Raw genomic sequence first — 23,615 nt, forward strand, 5'->3', positions numbered from 1 at the left:
TGTGCAATAGTATCTGCTTACTGCCACTAGTTCACCTATGTGTGGTTTGCACCGTTGCGCCGTATCGTCCGTAAATATGATAGCAATAGTTTGTTTATGACGTGTTGATTCTTCATGACACTGTGTGCACTGTAATACATACCATAAAAGAAGAATAAGTCAACAGAGCACTTGGTCGAGGGGAAAAAAACTTGCGGATGTCGATCGGTAGGTCCGCTGATAGAATCCCTCTGAACTGCAATATTTTGTTTACTTAGTTTGTGCACAAACATCTCGGAAGTCACTCCTGAGGACAGCCAGAAAAATAGGGCAGTGGTAGAATAAAATATACGGCTGTTAACAGAAAACGTAGTTTGCCTTTCGGCAAAACACCCATTGGGGGAAACGGTGCTATTGCGAAAAATCACCTAAGTTTATGGGTTTGATAGCTCACTCGAGAACCCCTTTCTGTGGGTGTAAGCGGGTCAGTTATAGACAAAAAACAGCGTTAAGAGTACAATTTCTCTTGCTTTCCTGGTTATTTTACAAACTTCAAGCAAGGATTCTTCTGAAACGTGTACCATTCACCAACGTGCACGTGTAGTTTTCGCCAAAAAACTGGCGAAATAGTTTATTTTCATATTGAGTATTCACAGAGGTGAGGAGGACATGTACAATAAATGAGTGCGCATCGGGGCTGTAAGATGCATACTTTGTAGAATCAAGATAAGCCCCACGTTGAAATACAGTGCTTGCATTGCAATCACTTGCACGCATTTTCTTCGTGAGCATAACGCAGGCCCGGTGCTTCCACCATAGCCTCTGTCGCTTAGACTACGCGTTAGCGCAGAACCGATCCACTCAAGCAGTAGTTTCTTTTTTCTTTCACAGTCATGTCTGTGTGGCAGTGACGAAAAGGCGGTTCATGGGAGGACTTTAGAATTTTTCAGTTCAGGAAACTTTCTTTTTTTGAACACCCGCTTAATTTAGAACTATTCCAATGCAGCCCGTTATCCCTAAATGGGACATAGTATTCCGCGGTTCAACAGCAATAAACAACGTGTCCGTTTGAGCAGGCAGTGTCAAGTGCTTGCACAAATTGAGCCCAGACTACGTATTTAATATGAGCACAGCCTTAGCCATGCGCGTAGGCATCCTGTCAGCATGGTGTAGTCCCAGTGAGTGAAATATTGCTTCTGGTTTGAGTAACAGAACTGGAGCTGCATGTACAGCGACTGCATAATACCTGCATTCCTAGAAGACTTAAACGTCACTTGAAACCAGAAGAGTATGTGAGAACACTTCGAGTGCTGATGATTCCCCCTGATATGTCGTACGTATGCAGCAGGAGTTACGCGGGTATGGAGTGAATAGGATGACTGTGTAATATAATATATGTAGATCTCAATCAAAACCTCGTTTACTCTTCGTTCGTCACGGCTCCCCAGAGAGGTCTAAGGACGTTGGAAGGCTATTTGCCCAGCGTATTCATCCTTTTTGTAAAATGTTGAACATGTGCACAATGGGATGGGGACACATTCCTTCGCGAGTTTCCTTTTTCTGAGATGGCTTGCCCCACCCTGCCCGGTAGGCGCAGGTAGAGCGGCTGTACTCAAACGCCTCAGTAAAACGCGGCGTTTTGCAAACAGTGAAGAAAGGAGCATGCTCGGAGCCAACGCCGTTATAAACGGCAACACTCGTTACTGCTGCTTCCGACAAAGCCGACTCCTGCTTCCAGCGAATTTCCGTTGAGGCATTTCTTGAACGTGTTATGCTCTGCGAGGCCGACAGGTATGCTCTTGGCAATGCTGTTGACGCCATTCTTCTGTACTTCACTTTTAACTTCGTTTGACCGCGAGCCATGGTTTTGTCGCTGAGGCATGAAGACGAACTTCTCGAGTGTCGCCGTTGGCCCTTCGCAGGAGATAAAGAGAAAGTAGCTCAAGATGTAACTCCAAATCACGACGGAGAAGCACTGGGACACCTGCGTGGTAATCGTACGGCAAGTTGGAACAAGATGTCCTTGTCTTTGCATGCAGCAATTTTTCTCAAGCCGTATTCAAAAAGCATTTCATACGCCATAGGCAATGGAGTACTTGTTAATACAGGTAACAGTAAATTGCCATAACAGATGCACTATTTGCAACGCTGGTCCTTCACGCATACACTATTTATATGAACAAAAAATCCCTTGTGAATTTGGCTTGTTATTGGTTTAGAAGTTCACATTGGCGCCCAAGAAAGCTTAGTTGCAATAAAATATCAATTATTTTTAATATTCCTCGATCATTTCTCACAAGGCAAAGTGTTGTCTGCATCTGTTTGGCGACATTCTTTAGCAAGACCTATATGAATGGCACAACATTGAACATGCCATTCACAATAGCTCCACCCCCCCCCCCTTCCCGCCCTTCTCTGTCACCAGAGGAGGAAGCCTCCTAAGCAAATCGAAGGCTGCTATAGAGGCGTTGTCGTTCAGAAATCACCCAAAGAAGCTAAAAAAAGGGACGTTAGTAAGTGCTATGATGTTTATTTAGAACCACATTAGGGATAAATAGGTTGAACATATCACTATATAATAAGCCGTTGCCGCATTTTGCTACTTGTTGCTACATACTTTCTCTGAAACCGAGTTTACAAAGAGCCTATGCTTTGTGAGCAGTGGATCTCATTGACGGCTGTCCTCATCATAATTTAGTTTGTGTAGGCACATTTTATTTTGAACCATATTTGCACGCGGCTGGCTTTTTGAATCGGAACCTTGTTTCCACTCCAGGGAAATTTTCTTCTTCCATTCGAGGCAGGTATTTGTGGTGCCGTGGCACAGAACCCATTTCTGTCTGCACCATAATAAAAACCTTGCAGTACGCGTCACCCTATGCCTTTCTGTTCACTGGTGTGGTACTCATGATCAAAGCGTTTAAATTTAAGTTTGTATTCTTTTAACGGGAGCTGCAATGGCGCCCAGTCGCGTAAAAGCATAAATAAAATGACTTCTTTTCTGAAGAAAAGAGAAGAAACCAGAAGGTTCGAAATGCGAAACACGTTTTTATCCCCATGCGCTTGTATACGATTTGCGTGCGTTTTGCGCAACTGTGCCATGACCTCCCACCGACGAGCCTTCGACGAACTCTAGATTTCGAAAAACGCTGCTACATCTTCTCAAAATGCAGTTACAGCTATAATACTTGGCCAGGCGGAGCAAATATGGAGACATGAATATCACAGCGCAGAAAACAATTCCTACTTAACGTTAAAACTCACGAATATTGTACATAACATTTCTATACAAACTTTAAGGTGATTATAGCCTGCGACAAATTCAATTGCCAAGCTATACTGCTAGACTAAGACTAAAAGAAACAGGCGCTACTAAAAGCTCCGATCTGCCATTTATACTATATTTTCAGCACTTGCAACATATAAGGGAGGTGAATGAGATTATTTGAAAGGAATTGCGGTAGACACGTACATAGAAGCAATCACTGCAACGCATAATTAGTGCTATGGGCTTTAAATAATGGCATAACATTTTCTATTTTCTTACTGGAGACCCAGTAAATACCCTAAGGAGCCTCAATCCTGCCTGAGCTCAACAAATGCTTATTTACCTCAATGGTATTGCAGGAGACGCTCGGGCGGAGCGGTTGCCCGGCTTGATAGCCAGGCTAAACCCACCGGTTGCTACAACCCAGCATGCTCACCACTACCACGTATTCGTTTACTGCGACAAGTTCAAAACGCGCCCCAATGGCAGCGCGGCTACGTACGTGAAGCACGATGCTATTCCCGTCACCGAAACCTGATGTGGAGTGGTACTGATGCTCGGAATAGTTGGCGCATAATTAGTCTTGAGGCAATGGTGCGAAAAAGAGGAGGGCAAGAAAGCACATAAAATGTACACCACAAGTGCCAACTTTCAACTAAGTTTATCCCGAAAACGGCACACACATATGTTCAAAATACACCCAACAACGTCAACTTGGCGATAATGATTGACACGTTGGTTGCTGCGCATGCAAAAGACGCCACCAAAAATAAATATTTAAACATTTGCTTTTAAGAAGTCTAGTTCGCTTTGCGATAAATGAATTGATGGAGCCCTACCAAACTTTTGTCCTTGGGTTTTGATAAAAAATGCCTCGATGATTTTACATGTTAACTTGTCCATCTCGCCTTTTAAGAAAGTCACGCGGTCTCGATCTGTGCTGCAGCCACATATATTGCAATATCTAAGTGAACATTGCAATTGTCGCGCACATTCAAGTTGTGTTCTCTTGCACTTGCCCTGTCGTTGAAACAAAGACCGGATTGACCTATGAATACCCTACCAAAGCTTAGTGATGAAATCCTATACACTACATTTTAAATGCATTTTGCACACCTAACCGCATGTTGCTTAACTCATTCTTGCTTTTTCCCATCTTTATTTGCCGATGTGATCGCTGACAGTTTAACAGGAGATGAAAACAATGTTGACATTGTAACCATATCAGATGCCAGTTTCTTTAGGAATGTGAGCGCTACAGAGAGCGTTACAGAGGAAACAAAGCAATCGTTCATGTACAATACTATCAAAGGACATAATCGATTACAAGTAAATAATTATATATAATTGACTACATATGAGTCTGCAAACCGGTCACGCGCTACGCCCCTTGGTAATATGTCTGTTAAAAAATTAGATTATGTGGTTTTACGCGCCAAAACCACCTTCTGATTATGAGGCACGCCGTAGTGGGAGGACTCCGGAAATTTCGACCACCTGCGGTTCCGTTACTGCTCACCTAAATCTACTAAGCACCTGGGTGTTCTCGCATTTCGCCCCCATAGAAATGCGGCCACCATGGCCGGGATTCAATCCCGCGACCTCGTGCTCAGCATCCCAACACTATAGCCACTGAGCAACCACAGCGGTTAATATGTGTGTTAGTATGTGGCCAGCCCAGCCCACGGCCTCCACCCCTCGCTCTACCAGTCCCTTGTCAAGTGCGTTCCACCTCCCCGAAAAAAATTCGGCCTTACTGTTTTGAAGCCATGGCCTTCGATCTCTGCACCGCGCTGACTGGCGTGCGCTTGAGCTGTTTGCGATACCTCGTGACGATCAGGTCTCGGTGGCATAAATAGCCTCCTGCTTCATGGCCAACGTTGCGCTACACTGGGCGCATGTTTGGAACGGGTCGCATAAAAGGTGCTGCAATTATTCGTGGCACTCTTGCGAAATAGAGGCCCTTTATCCATGATTGTGGAGTTGACACTGACTTAGAAAAATAAAAAGAAAAGAAAAAGGAATACGCCACATCAAATATTCGTGTCAGTACTCATTTTAGTGTACAACACCACGGTCAATGTTGTTTGGGTAGCGTCGCTACATATCTGGCGAGGCCCTATAGAATTACATATCTGAAGCTGAACGCAACTGCGCATACCAAGCAACGTTGAAATATGGATTTGGGCCCCAATAAGACAAAGAAAAAAAAAGCAGAAACATTCCCGATGACACGACATACTATTTTCTAGTGGCCATGAAGCAATCAGGCCATGGAGCAGAGCAGGCATCCAGGCTGCGGCGGTCGCATTTCTATGGGTGGCGGAATGCGAAAACGCCCATGTCCCGGGCATTGGTTGCACGTTAAGGATCCTTTGGTGGTAAAAATTAATCCGTACTCTCCCTCTACGGAGTGCCTCATAAGCCAATCGTGGCTTTGGTGCGTAAAACCCTAGAATTCATTCATTCATTGATAAGGCAGTCCTGGGGCGGCTTGCACGAACGCTTAATGATGAAAATATTAACGAACTTAAGAACGCGTTCTTGTGTGGAGTAGGCCTTCTCTATGGAACATTTAAGAACGCGTTCTTAAATTCGTTATTATTTTCATTATTAAGCGCTCGTGCAAGCCACCCCTGGTATTCGCAAAAACGTTATTACGCTAGAACTGTTCGTAAAAGCCAATGCAAACGGTTCTGATGTCAGACATAATTAGCGAAGTCAACCGGCCATTGACAAACAGTACTTACGTACAAAAGGCTTTACGAATTCGAAAAGCTGATGCGCTCTATGCCTTTATTCGCAAACACCTCGTACGCTAGTGTTATCGCAAGAGAAAAAATTCAACCAATCCTATTGTTGCACGTATTATTAGCGAAAACCGCCGATATATGGCAAAAATAATTCATGAACTAAAGGCTTTGTGAATTTGACTCCAGGATCGAGTACTATCACGTCCGTTTGCCTTCGTTCTTTCTATTTTGTTTAGGAAATTACCTATGCGAAACAAATCAGACTCGTGCGCCATGCACTCGCTACGAAGCGGAGAGCAGAGCTAGAAGTGGTGCGAGCTAAAGCTCTTACGCACAAATTCCTCATGGGAGCGAATTCTATCCAATCCTCACGCTTGACATAATGAAGGAAATATACGTGCATTCGGGCTGCATAATTATGCTATATGCCTTTGTGTAAACATATTTTTTAAAGATAAAATGCGAACGCAATCTAAATATGGGATGCAAGGACAGTAAGCAGCAGGAACCAAATTGACGAAGCTTTTGGTTTGTGAGTGCTGTCTCCAATTAACCAGCCATCTCAGAAAATTAAACGTGCCTCACCCCGGTGTATGGAGTTTGCTGTCAGAAAACCAGTGCATGCGCACGTGCCCAGGTGTGCCCAAGTTTTTTTTTATTTCAGGGGTACGCTTGCTGAAACTCACCAGCGTGAAGTGTGAAAAGAAGATGCGCTCTCTGGAGGTGTAGTAGATCAGCGCAAAAATGGGGGCGTGGACGAGGTACACGCCGAAGGACAACCGGCTCAGAGGCACGAACGCACCCCAGGACAAGAAGCGGTTGACAAATCCTTCGTTGGTGTCGTAAAAAAAAGAGAGAGAGAGAAAGAGTTGAACAGCAAAATTAGAAAAGGCAATTGCGTCACTTTCTGCTACACAGGCGCATGTCTTTTACTTGATACGCATTACGAGGAGGTTACATCTCGAATGATCGGTGAAGAATAGAGCTATTACTTTATAATCGGCACTGGCAGATAACTAGTAAGTGCAAAACAGTTGCGATGCTTACTTCAGAAACGACTCACTTTTGTAGCAGAGCTTCCATTATATACTACCTTGCTTCCATTAGTAAGGGGCGAGCAGAAACTATAATCGTTTACTGACGATTCTCCAAGCAATACATCGTACATTCTTCTTTTCTTATCTCAACTTTTACTTTCTGGCCATAACTTCGAAAGCATTGAATATAGATTCTTCAGAAGCAATGTCAGCTAATCAGTTTAGCCAATGATCTCTCCGAATAAGAGGTGTAAATTTTTTTTGTCCTCGAAAGGCAAGCAATTGATGTCTATTCTAGGCCTGTGAAAAATGCCGCGGAGCCGCGAGGTCCTGCAGATATTTTTTCTTAGAATTATGTCTACGTCTAAAGAAGCGTTCATACAAATTGCAGCTACACCTGAGAGAATGATCAGGATTTTTTCCACGTGTGTACGTAGTCTCACCTCCTCTGCCAGTGGCGCAAGTGAAGACGAACCAGGCAAGGCAAATGGACCACAGTATGCGGTCAGTGAAGGCAACGAACAAACGTCGGGTTTCTGTCGGCCGTTGGGTGCTTCGGTACCACTCGATTTTCATGAACATGCAGTACAGGCCACAGAACAGGGCGATGCACCAAAGCGAAGCTTGTATAATCTGTTAGAATGTTAAAAAATAAAAAAAAACGCTCAGGCGTCAGCAAGTTGACAAAAATCTAACAAAAGAGGACCCCATACCCAAGAAAACCACATTAAGTTCAGAATAATTGACTGTTGAGCGTGTCGCTCTAGAATTTTGAACATGGTAGCGCAAAGTTGTGGACAGACACAAAGAAAACATATACACACACAAAAAAGAACTCGTTCGTGTTTGTTTTTTGTTTCTCTCTGTCCGCGACTCATCGCTAAGTTGAAATAGTTATGCCATATTAAGTGAGTAAATCACATGCTGTAATCGCATACCTTGCGCGGTGAACTATGCAGCTTTCATGTACACAACAAAATTTTAGAACACCCAAACTCGACAAATCCGCTAAGCCAGCAATGTGTTCCTTTAAAGGCATCATGTACTGAATGAATATTCAAGCATTTGAATATTTGCCAGAGAAACGAAGCGCAGTTTGGCAGCGTTTTCTTGAAAATATTTCCAGGGCAAGCGTAGATTCCATGGATAAAGTTTTCAGTTGTCACGGGCCTTAGCTGCTGACCTGCATTAGTAAAGTTAACGTAGTTCTACCACGTCTGACGGGTCAGTAAACCGTTCCTTTGGCACTGAGGGAACCTTGATCTTTAAATAAAAAAAACTTGTAGTGCGCTCACACTAATGCTAATGTGCTCATCACGGTTCCGAGTAGGTTATTACCAAGAGGCTGCGTTCTGAAGCCTGTTTCACATGCAAGCGATTGAGCGAATGGAGCGATGAGCGGTGCGGCGCTGCGAAGCTTTTCGCGAGGTTTCGTTTCACATGCATTGCCGCCGAGCGTTTTCCGCCGCTGCGAATAGCAATGCTGCTGGCAAAAAACACAGGACTTTCAGCCAGTTTCGGTAGTTTGTGACTACCAACAAAAGCATTGCTTCGTCCCTGCCTCTCAAATTTTTAATTTATAAATACATATCCTGCGCTTAGCTATTAACAATTCGTTGAAAAGCTCTCTCGGCATGTTGCCCGTACCACGTGTAGCAAGTGAATAACCATCGTCTTATGCGCAGGCTTTCCCGCACTAGTCCTCCACTGGTCACGTGTCGAGGCAGGCCGTTCGGAAGCGGTGTTGCCGCTCTCCCGCTGCCATGAAATTCCAACTTGCCCGAAGCTCGCCGCTCCCGCCGCTGGTGCCGCCGCCGCCGCTCGAAACAGATTTCTGCGGCGCGGCGGCAGGATTCGCGAGCATTTTCGCTTGCATGTGAAGCAGGCTTAACGCCTAACTAGGTTCGCTTCTTTTTGTGTGGCTTGAGCGAGACCAGACAATGCTCAGTGCTGCGGCCGACGAAGATCGGTCGCGGCACTGGTACGCGCCGCGACCGATATTTGAAATATGTGCAGATATGTTTTGGGGGATTGCTTCTATATGGACACTCCGTGCGAATTTCCGCCTATGCCGTGAGGTTCCGTATAAGGTCCAACTGCGATAAGACCATGGCCGCGCGCAGTGTGCTGTAGGGGCAAGGGAAGGCATGCGAGGGTGATCCACGACGAGTGATGTTAAGCGAGAAAAGGAAAAAATAAGTACAGCGCGTTACTGCCTCTCGTGCGAGCGCACCTCCATAGCGCTGTGCGTGTGGGGAAAGGGATAAAAAGAGTAGGGGAGAAAGAGTGCATAGAGGGGAGAGGGTGCCGAGTAGTAAGGCCCGTCAAGGAAGGTGAGCCAAGAAGAATATTAGCTTGGTTCTAGCACGCGCATGGGAGAAAGGCGGAGAGGGTGCACTCCGACTTTTCGCGCGCGCGCAAAGGGGGGAGCGGGGAGATGTGCGTGGCTCAGCGCTGCCGCGCGCGTTTTATATTGGGCGTAATCTGCGGTAGGTTCGAAGGGTAGGCGACCCGAGATAGCCGATTGATTCGTGTGCGCTCTGTCCTCACGCGCCTGGTTTGCGTACAGTCGAGCGCGATTTGAAGGTTATCGCGCGAGCGTCAACCAGCCCAGCACTCCAGGCACCAGGCGGCCGGTTTCGGTACAGGAAAAATCATGATTTCGCACTCTTCTCTCCCTCGTTCGCTATTACATACAACAACCATCACCCCGCGACAAACTCACCGCCCTTTCTCTCTATTCTACGCTTTCCATTTGTTGCGATAAAGTGCGGACTTGGTTACCTCGTATCTTGGCGGGCTTAAGCTAATGTTCTTGGTCACCCATTCTTCCTGGCTCAGCAGAAATGACGTTACATAGGCTAGATACAGCTTCGTAACGTCCAATTTCAGATAATACCGAAGAATACGTCGTGCGCACTGCGATCACTGCCTGTTCGCAGAACCAAAAAAAGGAAAAAAAGAAACTGATAGCCTAGCAGGGAGTGACGGCTGCTGAAGGAAAAGTAAAAAGAGTGAGGGAAGCAGGCCTGATACCGCCCTCGCCTCGGCAGAGAATTCTGGGCCATGGCGCTGTTCGCGTTCCCGGTCGACGCTCGCGCGATAACCTTCAAATCGCGCTCGACTGTACAAGCGACAGGCAGCGCGAAAGGCGATTGACTCACCGCCGCTGCCGCTCTTCATCACGTCAGCCTTCTGGCAGCGGGTGTGTGTGCTTATCGAGTGAGATGTGTTCATGTTTGCTCGTGCGCGAATGCCGCCGGGCTTACTAATTTAGTTAGTAAGCGAATGTTTGCAGCAGTTTAAACAGCCAATAAATCTACTACCATTTAAATACTACTAATAATAATTTACTTCTGCAACTGCTACTACTACTAGTAATACTATAATAATAATTGCTATCGTAATCAATGCTTCGCTTTTCTTGTGAAACTGTGGTTTTCACATAAGGTTCGACGAAATCTAGTAAGAAAAGGGTAGTGTACATTCCTAGTGGCATTAAAATAAACAGCCCTGTTCTGCAACAGCTACCTTTGCAGCTGCTGAAAGCACAAGAACTGCATTCTACTGTTTCTAACCATGAGACGGTACAGGAAAAGGTGGAGTGGAAGTTCGCGCTGTTATCCTAGGCGCAAGCTATCAGCGTGGCACACGCAAAATTTCTTGGCACATGCGCTGCAAAAATCGACCACGCATGCACAAATTAAGACAACAGTTCGTGCGAGCAAAACATCATTTCGAAGACGCTACGTATTCCCGGGGTAATCTGCAAGGTACCGTAGACGGATTTCGATGCTTTCTGGTTGGCAAAAATATAACTTTAAATAAAGAATTCAACAACTCCTGAAAAACGTCACAAAATATCATGCAAGCTCTAACGCCTGAAGTGAACATTACATAACCACAAGCAATAACGGATATTTTTTGGTAATCACGAGAGAACAGCGTGTATCTTCGCCCCTGCGCCAAGAGTCAGCATGCATACAATCGACAACACGCACAATAAATTGGGTGCGGTGTAATTTTCCAGAGATGTGCGTGACCTAATGCATAAGTTGTCGAACGCTCTCCCACTGCCCTTTATTGTGAACAAGGCACAAGTAGGCATGGGCTTCGAAAAGCCAATTATATATTTATTTATTTAAAGCTTGGCTAGTGCTCGCATTATTTTGATCATACGGTGCCTGATCAGCAAGATACAGAGAGGAATGGGCATCCAAAGAAAATTAGAAGTATTGTTATTTCCCAGTCAAGTCTATTCAACGTTGTTTGCTCCCGATATTTCTCTTATTTCATTTCAACAGTACACGAAATGTATTCTACATTCGGTTAGATATAGTAAATACGAGCCCATATATACAAAAATTTCTTAGAACACAATTGTTTAGAAGTGCTATTTCCAGCCAATTCTGATGCTGATTATTAACGAAGGCAGCTGGCCAACGCTGTTGGGCTCTTTCGAATAACAAGATTTGTAACTTTGGACTTTTCTCATTTTTTTCTTTTTGAATATTTACAAACGATTCAATTCTAAAATGTTACTGTTAACCTTCAACAAGAGAAAAGAAACACTAATGCCTGCGGATTAGAGAAAGCTAGGGTTACTAACGCTGTGCATTGCATTCCTAAAATTCGCAAGTTGGTGCTCTACAACGTTCAGTGATTTAGTTGACCCTTGTTAAGAATGGCGAGCTACAAGGCAAAATTGCAACCCAATTACGACTGGGGGACAAGACGCGCATCCCCCACTCTCCGTCGCTGCAGCTGGGATGCGTTCGAAGAAGCGGGCTTTTGCGCTGAAAACCGCCTCCATCCACCAGCCCCATCGCCGTTGTGACGAAACGAGTTCGGTGGGTGAACTATGGTGCCGGAGCTCTCCAACGCGGACCTGATCTGCTACGCATGAGCAAGCTGCCGCGGGAAAGCCGTTTCTTGTTGTTTCCCACACGCCGATCGGGACGCAAGACAACGAGCTACCCACCATGGCTCCGATGCTTCCCGGAACGGCACCCCTCCGACGCCGGCGCCGGGCATCGGAATGTGTGTGCCTATGTGTACGTAAACTGTTCTGCGGGGCGGCGGTAATGACAATGAGTAAACGAACGTTCGCGTCACCTTGTATCGCGGGAGGACCGAGTGTATAAAAACTGCTGTGGTGCGAATGCTGAGACACTTCTCTCGTGCAGTCATGTTAGACTGATACACTTCTCTCGTGCAGTCATGTTAGACTGATACACTTCTCTTGAGCAGTCATGTTAGACTGATACACTTCCCTCGTGCAGTCATGTTGGACTGACACCCTGTTTCTCAAGCAGTCATGTTAGACTGATTTAAATACTGTAAATAAACCCATATTCCTCGTTCTCGATGAGAAGCAGTTCTGCACTCCATCAACGTCCTCAGCGTGGATAAGTTGGACGACGGCATGGGCCAGCTACCTTCAAATTCATGCCGGACTCCAATCTTGGCAACGGATCTCAAGCGATGGGATTGAGCCCCCAATCCTGACAACTGGCTGACAGCGGTGAGAAGGACTTTGCGACATGGTGCTGTATATTGTCAGGATTGGGGGCTCAATCCCATCGTCCGTGGTCCTTTGCCAAGATTGGAGTACGGCATGAATTCGAAGGTAGCTGGCCCATGCCGTCGTCCAACTTATTTACGCTGAGATCGTTGATGAAGTGACGAACTGCTTCTCATCGAGAATGAGGAAAAAGGGTTTAATTACAGAAATTAAATCAGTCTAACATGACTGCTTGAGAAAAAGAGTAACAGTCCAACATGACTGCATGAGAGAAGTGACTCAGTCTAACATGACTGCTCAAGAGAAGTGTTCAGCATTCGCACAACCACAGTTTTTATACACTCGATCCGCCGGCCATACGAGGCGGCGACTGTTCGTTTACTCATCACCAACTCGCCACTGCTCTGCAGATCAGTTTACAGAAACAAAGGCACACACATTCCGAAGCCCAAACGACGGTGTTGAAGGGGTGCCGTTCCGGGAAGTATCGGTGCCGATCGAGGGTCGCTCGCTGTTTTGCGCCTGGACGAGCATGAGAAGCACCAAAATACGGCTTCCCCACGGCAGCTTGTCCATGCGTGTCAAATCAGGTCCACGTTGGGGAACTCCGAAACCATTGTTCACACACCGAACTCGTCCCGTCACAATGTCGATGGGGCTGGAGGAAGGAAGCGGGTTTTCAGCACAAAGGCCGCTTCTTCGAACGCCTCCTAGCTGCAGCGACGGTGAGGGGGAGATGCGCGTCGTGTCGCCCTGTCGTAACTGTGTGGCAATCTTGTTTTGCAGCTCGCCATTCTTAACAGCGCAAAGGCCGCTTCTTCGAACGCCTCCTAGCTGTAGCGACGGGGAGTGCGGAATGCGCGTCTTGCCCCCTTGTCGTAATTGGGTAGCAATTTTGTCTTGTAGCTCGCCATTCTTAACAGCGCCTCCATGGCCCGAAATATCTCGACTGTCTAGCGCTGACAACCGCTAGGCAGGAAGAGAACTGCTGCTTGTCAGGGGGGGATTGATGTCTTGGCTCGCAGCGACCACTTGTGCATTGATGTCACCGCCCCAAAACATCCAACAAGGACAGGCAACTGCAAAATGAACCCCACAACACGGCTCTGCGCCGAGATTACGTGCATTGGCTCTCACTTTAGACTCGCTAGGCTTCAAAAATCAACAACAAAATAAGTGCAGAAACAAAAAAAAATGCTACATTTCACTATGCCAATTTCTGAAGCAAATTCCTGCTGACAAATTCAGCAATTATTGGAGGAAATTCTGCTAAATGAGAGGGGATTTTCTTCGCCTAAAGAAAAGCTAACACTAGTAACCCTAAATTTAGGCGGGACCCTCAAACGCAGAATTCAAATTAGCCTGCTCAAACCATCCACATTGCTATGCAACTTTCCCTTCTTATATCTAACGGAGAAGTTGTACTCTTGGAGAGTGAGGCTCCATCGGAGCAAGCGGCCGTTTTTGTGTGACATTTGATTGAGCCATGTCAGAGGACAGTGGTCGGTCTCGAAGATGAACTTCGCTCCGTACAAGTAACACGAAACTTCTGGGCGGCCCAAACCAAACAAGCGCATTCCTTCTCTGAAGCGCTATAGGCTTCCTCTCTTACATTTAGTTTACGGCTGGCGTAGAGGATAGGATGCTCCTCGTTATCGTCGCCGACCTGACTAAGTACAACGCCCATACCTCTGTCGCTTGCGTCGCATTGAACTATGAATTCCTTTTTGTAGTCTGGCGCGCGAAGCACAGGGCGAGAAACCAATAGCGTTTTCAAACTTTGGAAAGCGTTCTCTTTGTCCTTATCCCAGTGTAGGTTACTCGGTGCTCCCTTTCGGAGGGCGTCTGTTAATGGACTTGCCAATTGCGAGTAATTCGGAATGTACCGTTGATAGTACCCCACAAGTCCCAAAAATGAACGAAGGTCCGTTTTCGTGCGCGGCTGAGAAAATTCTCCAATCGTAGCTATTTTCAGCTCAGCCGGCCGTCTCATGCCCTGACCGACAACATGGCCCAGATAAGTAACCTGCGAACAACCAAACCTACACTTTTCCGCTTTCATCGTTAAGCCGGCTTCCCTCAACCGTGAGAACACCTGTTTGAGGTGCGATACGTGTTGTTCCCAGCTGTCCAAAAAAATGGCCAAATCATCAAGATAAGGCAAGGCGAACTCCTGCAAGTCTTTTAGGACAATATCCATTAATTTAGAGAAGCTAAACGGCGCGTTCTTCAGCCCGAAGCTGAGTGCGAGAGGGCGAAAAGTGCCTACAGGCGAGATGAATGCGGCATAGCGGCTGGCACTTTCTGAAAGGGGAACTTGCCAGTACCCCCGCATGAGATCTATAGTTGAAATGTATTTAGCAGCGCTAACTCTTTCAATTCGTTCCTCAATGTTGGGTGTCGGGTACAGCTGATCCCTAGTGATCGCATTTAACTTCCTGCAGTCAACACACGGACGAGGGTCCTTGTTAGGGGTTTCTACGAGTATTAGCGGTGACGTGTAGTCACTCTCAGCGGGCTCAATCACTCCCAACTCTAGCATGCGCTATATCTTTGCCTGCATAATCTCTCTCTGTCTGGGAGACACCCTGTAAGGTTTTGATCTTACTGGTTCGGCAGAGGTCAGCTCAATTTCATGCGTTATCAGTTCGGTTCTACCCGGCCGATCGCTGAATCTGTCGAGATATTCCCCTAACACCCCTTTTTGCTCATCTAGCTGCTCGGGTTTTAGAGCGTGCGAGCTTACCGAGTGTTCTAGTACTTTTTCTAGGCCGATTTCAGAGTTGGAGGTCGCCCTATATTCGTCATACTTGGTACTAGTGCCATCCGCCTCTTTGACGCTATAGTTAATGACTCCGCTCCGCTCTACATACGGCTTCATCAAATTACAGTGATATATCCTCACTTCCTTCCTGCGACCGGGCATTCTCAAAGCATAGTTAGTATCTGAAAGTTTGTGCAACACTTTAACGGGCCCATCCCAGTGAACTTCAAGCTTGTTCTTTCTTGAAGGTTTGAGGATCATTACCTGGTCTCCGGCGTTAAACGTACGAAGCCTCGCATTCTTGTCGTAATAGAATTTAGCGTTCTTTTGAGCTAGTGCCATGTTCTTTCCGACTAGTTCTTGGGTTGCGCTTAGCCGCTCCAGTAAATTTAGCACGTATTCAACCACGGTTGGACTCTCCCCTCTTTCCTCCCACATCTCTCTTAACATTCTCAGTGGAGACCGGAGTGTCCTCCCATACACTAGTTCTGCTGGTGAGAACCCTGTCGCTTCATGTGGAACTGTTCGCAAAGCAAACAAAGTTGCCGGCAGACAGTTCTCCCAGTCCTCCTTGTGCTCGTAACATAGCGCACGCAAAACTCGCTTAAGCACCGAATGCCACCTCTCTACACTGTTTGACTGAGGGTGATAGACAGAACTGTGTATTAACTTTACCCCGCACTTTTGCAAGAATGTGGAAGTCAGTGCGCTCGTGAACACTGACCCTTGATCTGCCTGAATTTCGGCTGGAAACACAACTCGTGCAAACACTGTCAAAAGCGCGTCTACTACTTCGGTGGAGCTGAGCTCTTTCAAAGGGATTGCTTCTGGAAACTTGGTAGCCGGACACAGCATGGTAAACAAGTACCTGTAGCCTGATTTTGTTTTTGGAAGAGGCCCTACCGTGTCTATTACAAGTCGTCTGAAAGGCTCTGTTATTAAGGGCACTACCTTCAGTGGAGCTTTCCATGTCTCTCCTGGTTTACCAGAACGCTGGCAGGCGTCGCATGATCTTACAAAGTTTTCTACATCTTTGAAACAGCCAGGCCAGTAGTATTCCATAAGCAATCTTTCCTTTGATTTGTTTATGCCTAGGTGGCCGGACCACCCATTTCCATGACAAAGACTCAAAAGGTCCTCCCTATACTTAGTAGGTATGACTAACTGATCTAAAATCCTACCCTTTCGATCTCTGTAATGCCGATACAACAATCCTCCTCTCTCATGTATCATTACGTTGCGCCTAGCAATGCCTTCTTTAGCTGTGTCACGTAATTTAGCTAAGCTCTCATCATTCTTTTGCTCAGCTGCCAGTGACTCTCTATCCACGCGTAAGAGTTGATCAAAGTTCTTTGAGGCCGGTGATAATAACGACCCTGTCTCGCTTGTGAGCGCGTCTGCTTGCTCTTCCTGCAGGCTAGAACTCTGACACTCTAGTGCTACGCTCTCATTGAGCTGGTCAGCTGGCAGGCTCTCCTCAACTGTTCTTTTGTCCCTCGGGCCTAGCTCGGATTCGGGTATTGAAGTTATTCCCTTTTCTGCTTCCGCTGGAGGAGCTTGAGCATTTTCAGCCGAAAGCGCCGCGATCTTACGAGCTTGGCCTCGGGTCAATGCCTGTACTATGCCCTCTCCCAGTTTGAGCCCTCTGTCACGCAGTAACTGATTCGAACGATTCGAAAAGATGTAGGGATACTGCAGTGACAAAATTTTGGAAACTCTGCCTCAGTCTCTAGCTCCCCGAATGGTCTACTGATTTTGACTTTGACCATGGGCAGACACACGCTGTGTTCTTCTACAACCTGTTTTATCCATGCTACTTCTCCGGTGAAGTCATCTACCATCACGTAAGACGGATGGACAATGTCCAGCGTGGCGGCACTGTCTCTTAGCACTCTTAGCACTCTTAGCACTCTTAGCATGGTTTTCCATTAACTTGCAGGTCGTGGAGATATGGACTTAAAAGTTCCATATTCTCATCTTTTTCCTCCACGTAGGAAAAAACTACGCTAGCCTTCTCGCAGTTTACAGCTATATGTCCCAGTTTGTGGCATTTGTAACAGCGAATTGGTCTAACAGATTCGAATTTTTTTTCTGTTCTTTTTGTGCGGTTTCTCCGTTTAATTTCTCCTCGCTCTTTTCTGCGGGCTTTTCCGCCATGTCTACAGGCTCGGATCGTCTAGTTTGCGCACCCTTTTGGAACGGAAATGGTTTCCGCGGTCCATTTCGACCGTCCCAGTTTCCCTCCTCGGCGTTCAACTTTCTACGGGTTGCGTACTCTTCGGCTAATTCAGCCGCCCTTTCCACAGTGTTTACATTACCTCTGTCTTGCACCCACAGTTTCATAGCTTGGGGGATGGTTTTGTAAAACTGCTCTAGACACATGCATTCAATGATCATGTCTCTGCTGTCGTACGCTTCCGCGCTTTTAAGCCACTCGACTAGGTTGGCCTTTAAGTTATATGCAAACTCCGGATAGCCCTCGCTATCTTTCTTGCCTGTGCTCCTAAACCTTTGCCGAAAAGCTTCGGCTGAAAGGCGGTATTTCTTCAGGAGACTAGCCTTAACTTTTGCATAATCATATGCATCCTGCACACTCAGTCTGGCGATTACTTCCGCCGCCTCACACGGCAACATAGACAGCAACCGCTGTCGCCATGTACTCGGGCCGAAGTTCATCTTCTCGCAAGTCCTTTCAAAATTGCTTCGGAACAAGCCTATGTCGGTCCCGACCTCAAATGGCTTTAATAGCCTGTCCATGCGGTATGATTCTGCCTCACTTGATCGTCCTAGAGCGCCTTCACTTCCTTGAGACAACTCCAAACGTTTGCTTTCAAGTTCAAGTTGCATTTTTCTTAACTCGCGATATTTATCGCGTTCCTCCCTTTCTTTTCTCTCTCGTTCTTCTCTCTTTTTCAGAAGTTAAAACCCCAGTTCAACTTCTTCCTCACTGGCCTGTTCGGAAATGATATGCAATAATTCTGATTTTAGCATTTCCTTGCGTACATCTAGGCCCAGTTCCTCACCAACAATCAACAACTCGTCTCTCAGCAGTGTCCTTAACTCCATGACTGCTGCTTTACTGCCTTGATTCTGCTCTCTAAATCTAGCTAGGAAAACACAACCTAGCTAACACACAACAATCTAGCTTCCCTACTGTTCTAAACAGAACAACCACAAAATGAAGCCTAGAGAGTCAGAGCAAAAACCAAGCACTCACCGCAGATACAGCACCATGTCGCAAAGTCCATCTCACCGCTGTCAGCCAGTTGTCAGGATTGGGGGCTCAATCCCATCGTCCGTGGTCCTTTGCCAAGATTGGAGTACGGCATGAATTCGAAGGTAGCTGGCCCATGCCGTCGTCCAACTTATTTACGCTGAGATCGTTGATGAAGTGAAGAACTGCTTCTCATCGAGAATGAGGAAAAAGGGTTTAATTACAGAAATTAAATCAGTCTAACATGACTGCTTGAGAAAAAGAGTAACAGTCCAACATGACTGCATGAGAGAAGTGACTCAGTCTAACATGACTGCTCAAGAGAAGTGTTCAGCATTCGCACAACCACAGTTTTTATACACTCGATCCGCCGGCCATACGAGGCGGCGACTGTTCGTTTACTCATCACCAACTCGCCGCTGCTCTGCAGATCAGTTTACAGACACAAAGGCACACACATTCCGAAGCCCAAACGACGGCGTTGAAGGGGTGCCGTTCCGGGAAGTATCGGTGCCGATCGAGGGTCGCTCGCTGTTTTGCGCCTGGACGAGCATGAGAAGCACCAAAATACGGCTTCCCCACGGCAGCTTGTCCATGCGTGTCAAATCAGGTCCACGTTGGCGAACTCCGAAACCATTGTTCACACACCGAACGCGTCCCGTCACAATGTCGATGGGGCTGGAGGAAGGAAGCGGGTTTTCAGCACAAAGGCCGCTTCTTCGAACGCCTCCTAGCTGCAGCGACGGTGAGGGGGAGATGCGCGTCGTGTCGCCCTGTCGTAACTGTGTGGCAATATTGTTTTGCAGCTCGCCATTCTTAACAGCGCAAAGGCCGCTTCTTCGAACGCCTCCTAGCTGTAGCGACGGGGAGTGCGGAATGCACGTCTTGCCCCCTTGTCGTAATTGGGTGGCAATTTCGTCTTGTAGCTCGCCATTCTTAGCAATATGCGGTGAGTGCTTGGTTCTTGCTTTGACTCTCTAGGCTTCATTTTGTGGTTGTTCTGTTTAGAACAGTAGGGAAGCTAGATTGTTGTGTGTTAGCTAGGTTGTGTTTTCCTAGCTAGATTTAGAGAGCAGTAAAGCTCTCTAAATAAAGTAAAGCTGTAAAGTAAGTAGTAGTAGTAAGTAAGTAAGTAAAGTCTCAGTAAAGCAGCAGTACACAGCAGAGGCAGTAAAGCAGCAATGATGTAGTTAAGGACACTGCTGAGAGACGAATTGTTGATTGTTCGTGAGGAACTTGACCTAGATGTGCGCAAGGAAATGCTAAAGTCGGAATTATTGGAGCTAATTTCCAATCAGGCCAGTGAGGTAGATATTGAAATGGGGTTTGAACTTCTGAAAAAAAGAGAGAAACGGGACAGAGAAAGAGAAGAACGGGAAAGACAAGAACGGGACAGAGAGAGAGAGAGGAACGCGATAAAGATCGCGAGTTAAGAAAAATGCAACTTGAACTTGAAAGCAAACGTTTGGAGTTGTCTCAAGGAAGTGAACGCGCTCTGGGACGATCAAGTGAGGCAGAATCGTACCGCATGGACAGACTATTGAAGCCATTTGAGGTCGGGACCGACATAGGCTTGTTCCTAAGCAATTTTGAAAGGATTTGCGAAAAGATGAACTTCGGCCCGAGTACATGGCCACAGCGGTTGCTGTCTATGTTGCCGTGTGAGGCGGTGGAAGTAATCGCCAGACTGAGCGCACAGGATGCCTATGATTATGCAAATGTTAAGGCTAGTCTCCTGAAGAAATACCGCCTTTCAGCCGAAGCTTTTCGGCAAAGGTTTAGGAGCACAGGCAAGAAAGATAGCGAGGGATATCCGGAGTTTGCATATAGCTTAAAGGCCAACCTAGTCGAGTGGCTTAAAAGCGCGGAAGCATACGACAGCAGAGACATGATCATTGAATGCATGTGTCTAGAGCAGTTTTAGGAAACCATCCCACAAGCTGGGAAACGGTGGGCTCAACACAGAGGTAATGTAAACACTGTGGAAAGGGCGGCTGAATTAGCCGAAGAGTACGCAACCCGTAGAAAGTTGAACGCCGAGGAGGGAAACTGGGACGGTCGAAATGGACCGCGGAACCATTTCCATTCGAAAGGGGTGCTCAGACTAGACGATCGGAGCCTGTAGACATGGCGGAAAAGCCCGCAGAAAAGAGCGAGGAGAAACTTAATGGAGAAACTGCACAAAAAGAACAAAAAAGAAAATTGGAAACATTTAGACCAATTCGCTGTTACAAATGCCACAAACTGGGACACATAGCTGTAAACTGCGAGAAGTCTTGCGTATTTTTCTCCTACGTGGAGGAAAAAGATGAGAGTATGGAAGTTTTAAGTCCATATCTTCACGACCTGCAAGTTAATGGAAAACCATGCCGAGTGCTAAGAGACAGTGCCGCCATGATGGACATTGTCCATCCATCTTACGTGACGGTAGATGACTTCACCGGAGAAGTAGCATGGATAAAACAGGTTGTAGAAGAACACAGCGTGTGTCTGCCCATAGCCAAAGTCAAAATCAGTGGACCATTCGGGGAGCTAGAGACTGAGGCTGCAGTTTCCAAATTTCTGTCACTGCAGTATCCTTGCATCTTTTCGAATCGTTCGAATCAGTTACTGCGTGACAAAGGGCTCAAACTGGGAGAGGGCATAGTACAGGCGTTGACCCGATGCCAAGCTCGTAAGATCGCGGCACTTTCGGCTGAAAATGATCAAGCTCCTCCAGCGGAAGAGGAAAAGGAGATAACTTCAATACCCGAATAAGAGCTAGGCCCGCGGTGCAAAAGAACAGTTGAGGAGAGCCTGCCAGCTGACCAGCTTAATGAGAGCGTAGCACTAGAGTGTCAAAGTTCTAGCCTGCAGGAAGAGTAAGCTGACGCACTCACAAGCGAGACAGAGTCGTTATTATCACCGGCCTCAAAGAACTTTGATCAGCTCTTACGTGTGGATGGAGAGTCACTGGCAGCTGAGCAAAAGAATGATGAGAGCTTAGCTAAATTGCATGACAGAGCTAAAGAAGGCATTGCTAGGCGCAACGGGACGATACATGAGAGAGGAAGATTGTTGTATCGGCACTACAGAGATCGAAAGGGTAGGATTTCAGATCAGTTAGTCGTACCTACTAAGTATAGGGAGGACCTTTTGAGTCTCTGTCATGGAAATGGGTGGTCCGGCCACCTAGGCATAAACAAATCAAAGGAAAGATTGCTTATGGAATACTACTGGCCTGGCTGTTTCTTCATAGACGTAGAAAACTTTGTAAGATCATGCGATGCCTGCCAGCGTTCTGGTAAACCAGGAGAGACATGGAAAGCTCCACTGAAGGTAGTGCCCTTAATAACAGAGCCTTTCAGACGACTTGTAATAGAAACGGTAGGGCCTCTTCCAAATACAAAATCGGGCTACAGGTACTTGTTTACCATGCTGTGTCCGGCTACCAAGTTTCCAGAAGCAATCCCTTTGAAAGAGCTCAGCTCCACCGAAGTAGTAGACGCGCTTTTGACAATGTTTGCACGAGTTGAATTTCCAGCCGAAATTCAAGCAGATCAAGGGTCAGTATTCACGAGCGCACTGACTTCCACATTCTTGCAGAAGTGCGGGGTAAAGTTAATACACAGTTCTGTCTATCACCCTCATTCAAACAGTGTAGAGAGGTGGCATTCGGTGCTTAAGCGAGTTTTGCGTGCGCTCTGTTACGAGCACAAGGAGGACTGGGAGAACTGTCTGCCGGCAACATTGTTTGCTCTGCGAACGGTTCCACATGAGGCGACAGGGTTCTCATCAGCAGAACTAGTCTATGGGAGGACACTCCGTTCTCCACTGAGAATGTTAAGAGAGATGTGGGAGGAAAGAGGGGAGAGTCCAACAGTGGTTGAATACGTGCTAAATTTACTGGAACGGGTAAGCGCAACCAAGAACTAGTCGGAAAGAACATGGCAATAGCTCAAAAGAACGCCAAATTCTATTACGACAAGAATGCGAGGCTTCGTACGTTTAACGCCGGAGACCAGGTAATGATCCTCAAACCTTCAAGAAAGAACTAGCTTGAAGTTCTCTGGGACGGGCCCGTTAAAGTGTTGCACAAACTTTCAGATACTAAGTATGATTTGAGAATGCCCGTTCGCAGGAAGGAAGTGAGGATATATCACTGTAATTTGATGAAGCCGTATGTAGAGCGGAGCGTAGTCGTTAACTATACCATCAAAGAGCCAGATGGCACTAGTACCAAGGTTAAGGAGTATAGGGCGGCCTCCAACTCTGAAATCGGCCTAGAAGAAGCAGTAGAACATTCGGTAAGCTCGCACGCTCTAAGACCCGAGCAGCTAGATGAGTTAAAAGGGGTGTTAGGGGAATATCTCGACAGATTCAGCGATCGGCCGGGTAGAACCGAACTGATAACGCATGAAATTGAGCTGACCTCTGCCGAACCAGTAAGATCAAAACCTTACAGGGTGTCTCCCAGACAGAGAGAGATTATGCAGGCAAAGATATAGCGCATGCTAGAGTTGGGAGTGATTGAGCCCGCTGAGAGTGACTACACGTCACCGCTGGTACTCGTAGAAACCCCTAACAAAGACCCTAGTCCGTGTGTTGACTACAGGAAGTTAAATGCCATCACTAGGGATCAGCTGTACCCGATACCCAACATTGAGGAACGAATTGAAAGAGTTAGCGCTGCTAAATACATTTCAACTATAGATCTCGTGCGGGAGTACTGGCAAGTTCCCCTTTCCGAAAGTGCCAGCCGCTATGCCGCATTCATCTCGCTTGTAGGCACTTTTAACCCTCTCGCACTCAGCTTCGGGCTGAAGAACGCGCCGTTTAGCTTCTCTAAATTAATGGATATTGTCCTAAAAGACTTGCAGGAGTTGCCTTGCCTTATCTTGATTATGTGGCCATTTTTTCGGACAGCTGGGAACAACACGTATCGCACCTCAAACAGGTGTTCTCACGGTTGAGGGAAGCCGGCTTAACGACGAAAGCGGAAAAGTGTAGGTTTGGTTGTTCGCAGGTTACTTATCTGGGCCATGTTGTCGGTCAGGGCATGAGACGGCCGGCTGAGCTGAAAATAGCGACGATTGG

The 23,615-nt window shown here is 46.7% G+C and overlaps 1 protein-coding gene across 1 annotated transcript in view; it reads right to left on the reverse strand.

Annotated features, from left to right (window-relative positions):
• Window positions 1–650: 650 nt before the first annotated feature.
• Window positions 651–23,615, reverse strand: part of LOC139052767 (nose resistant to fluoxetine protein 6-like) — a 58,075-nt gene continuing 35,110 nt past the window's right edge. Inside the window, exons 13-15 of the mRNA XM_070529847.1 lie at window positions 7,481–7,670; window positions 6,687–6,829; window positions 651–1,963 (exon numbers count right to left, since the gene is read on the reverse strand). Of these exons, the coding sequence (XP_070385948.1) occupies window positions 1,661–1,963; window positions 6,687–6,829; window positions 7,481–7,670 (636 nt within the window). The 3' untranslated portion in view covers window positions 651–1,660. The remainder of the gene's footprint in view (window positions 1,964–6,686; window positions 6,830–7,480; window positions 7,671–23,615) is intronic.

Source organism: Dermacentor albipictus, unplaced genomic scaffold (assembly GCF_038994185.2).
Source record: "Dermacentor albipictus isolate Rhodes 1998 colony unplaced genomic scaffold, USDA_Dalb.pri_finalv2 scaffold_33, whole genome shotgun sequence".
Classification (NCBI taxonomy): Eukaryota; Metazoa; Arthropoda; class Arachnida; order Ixodida; family Ixodidae; genus Dermacentor; species Dermacentor albipictus.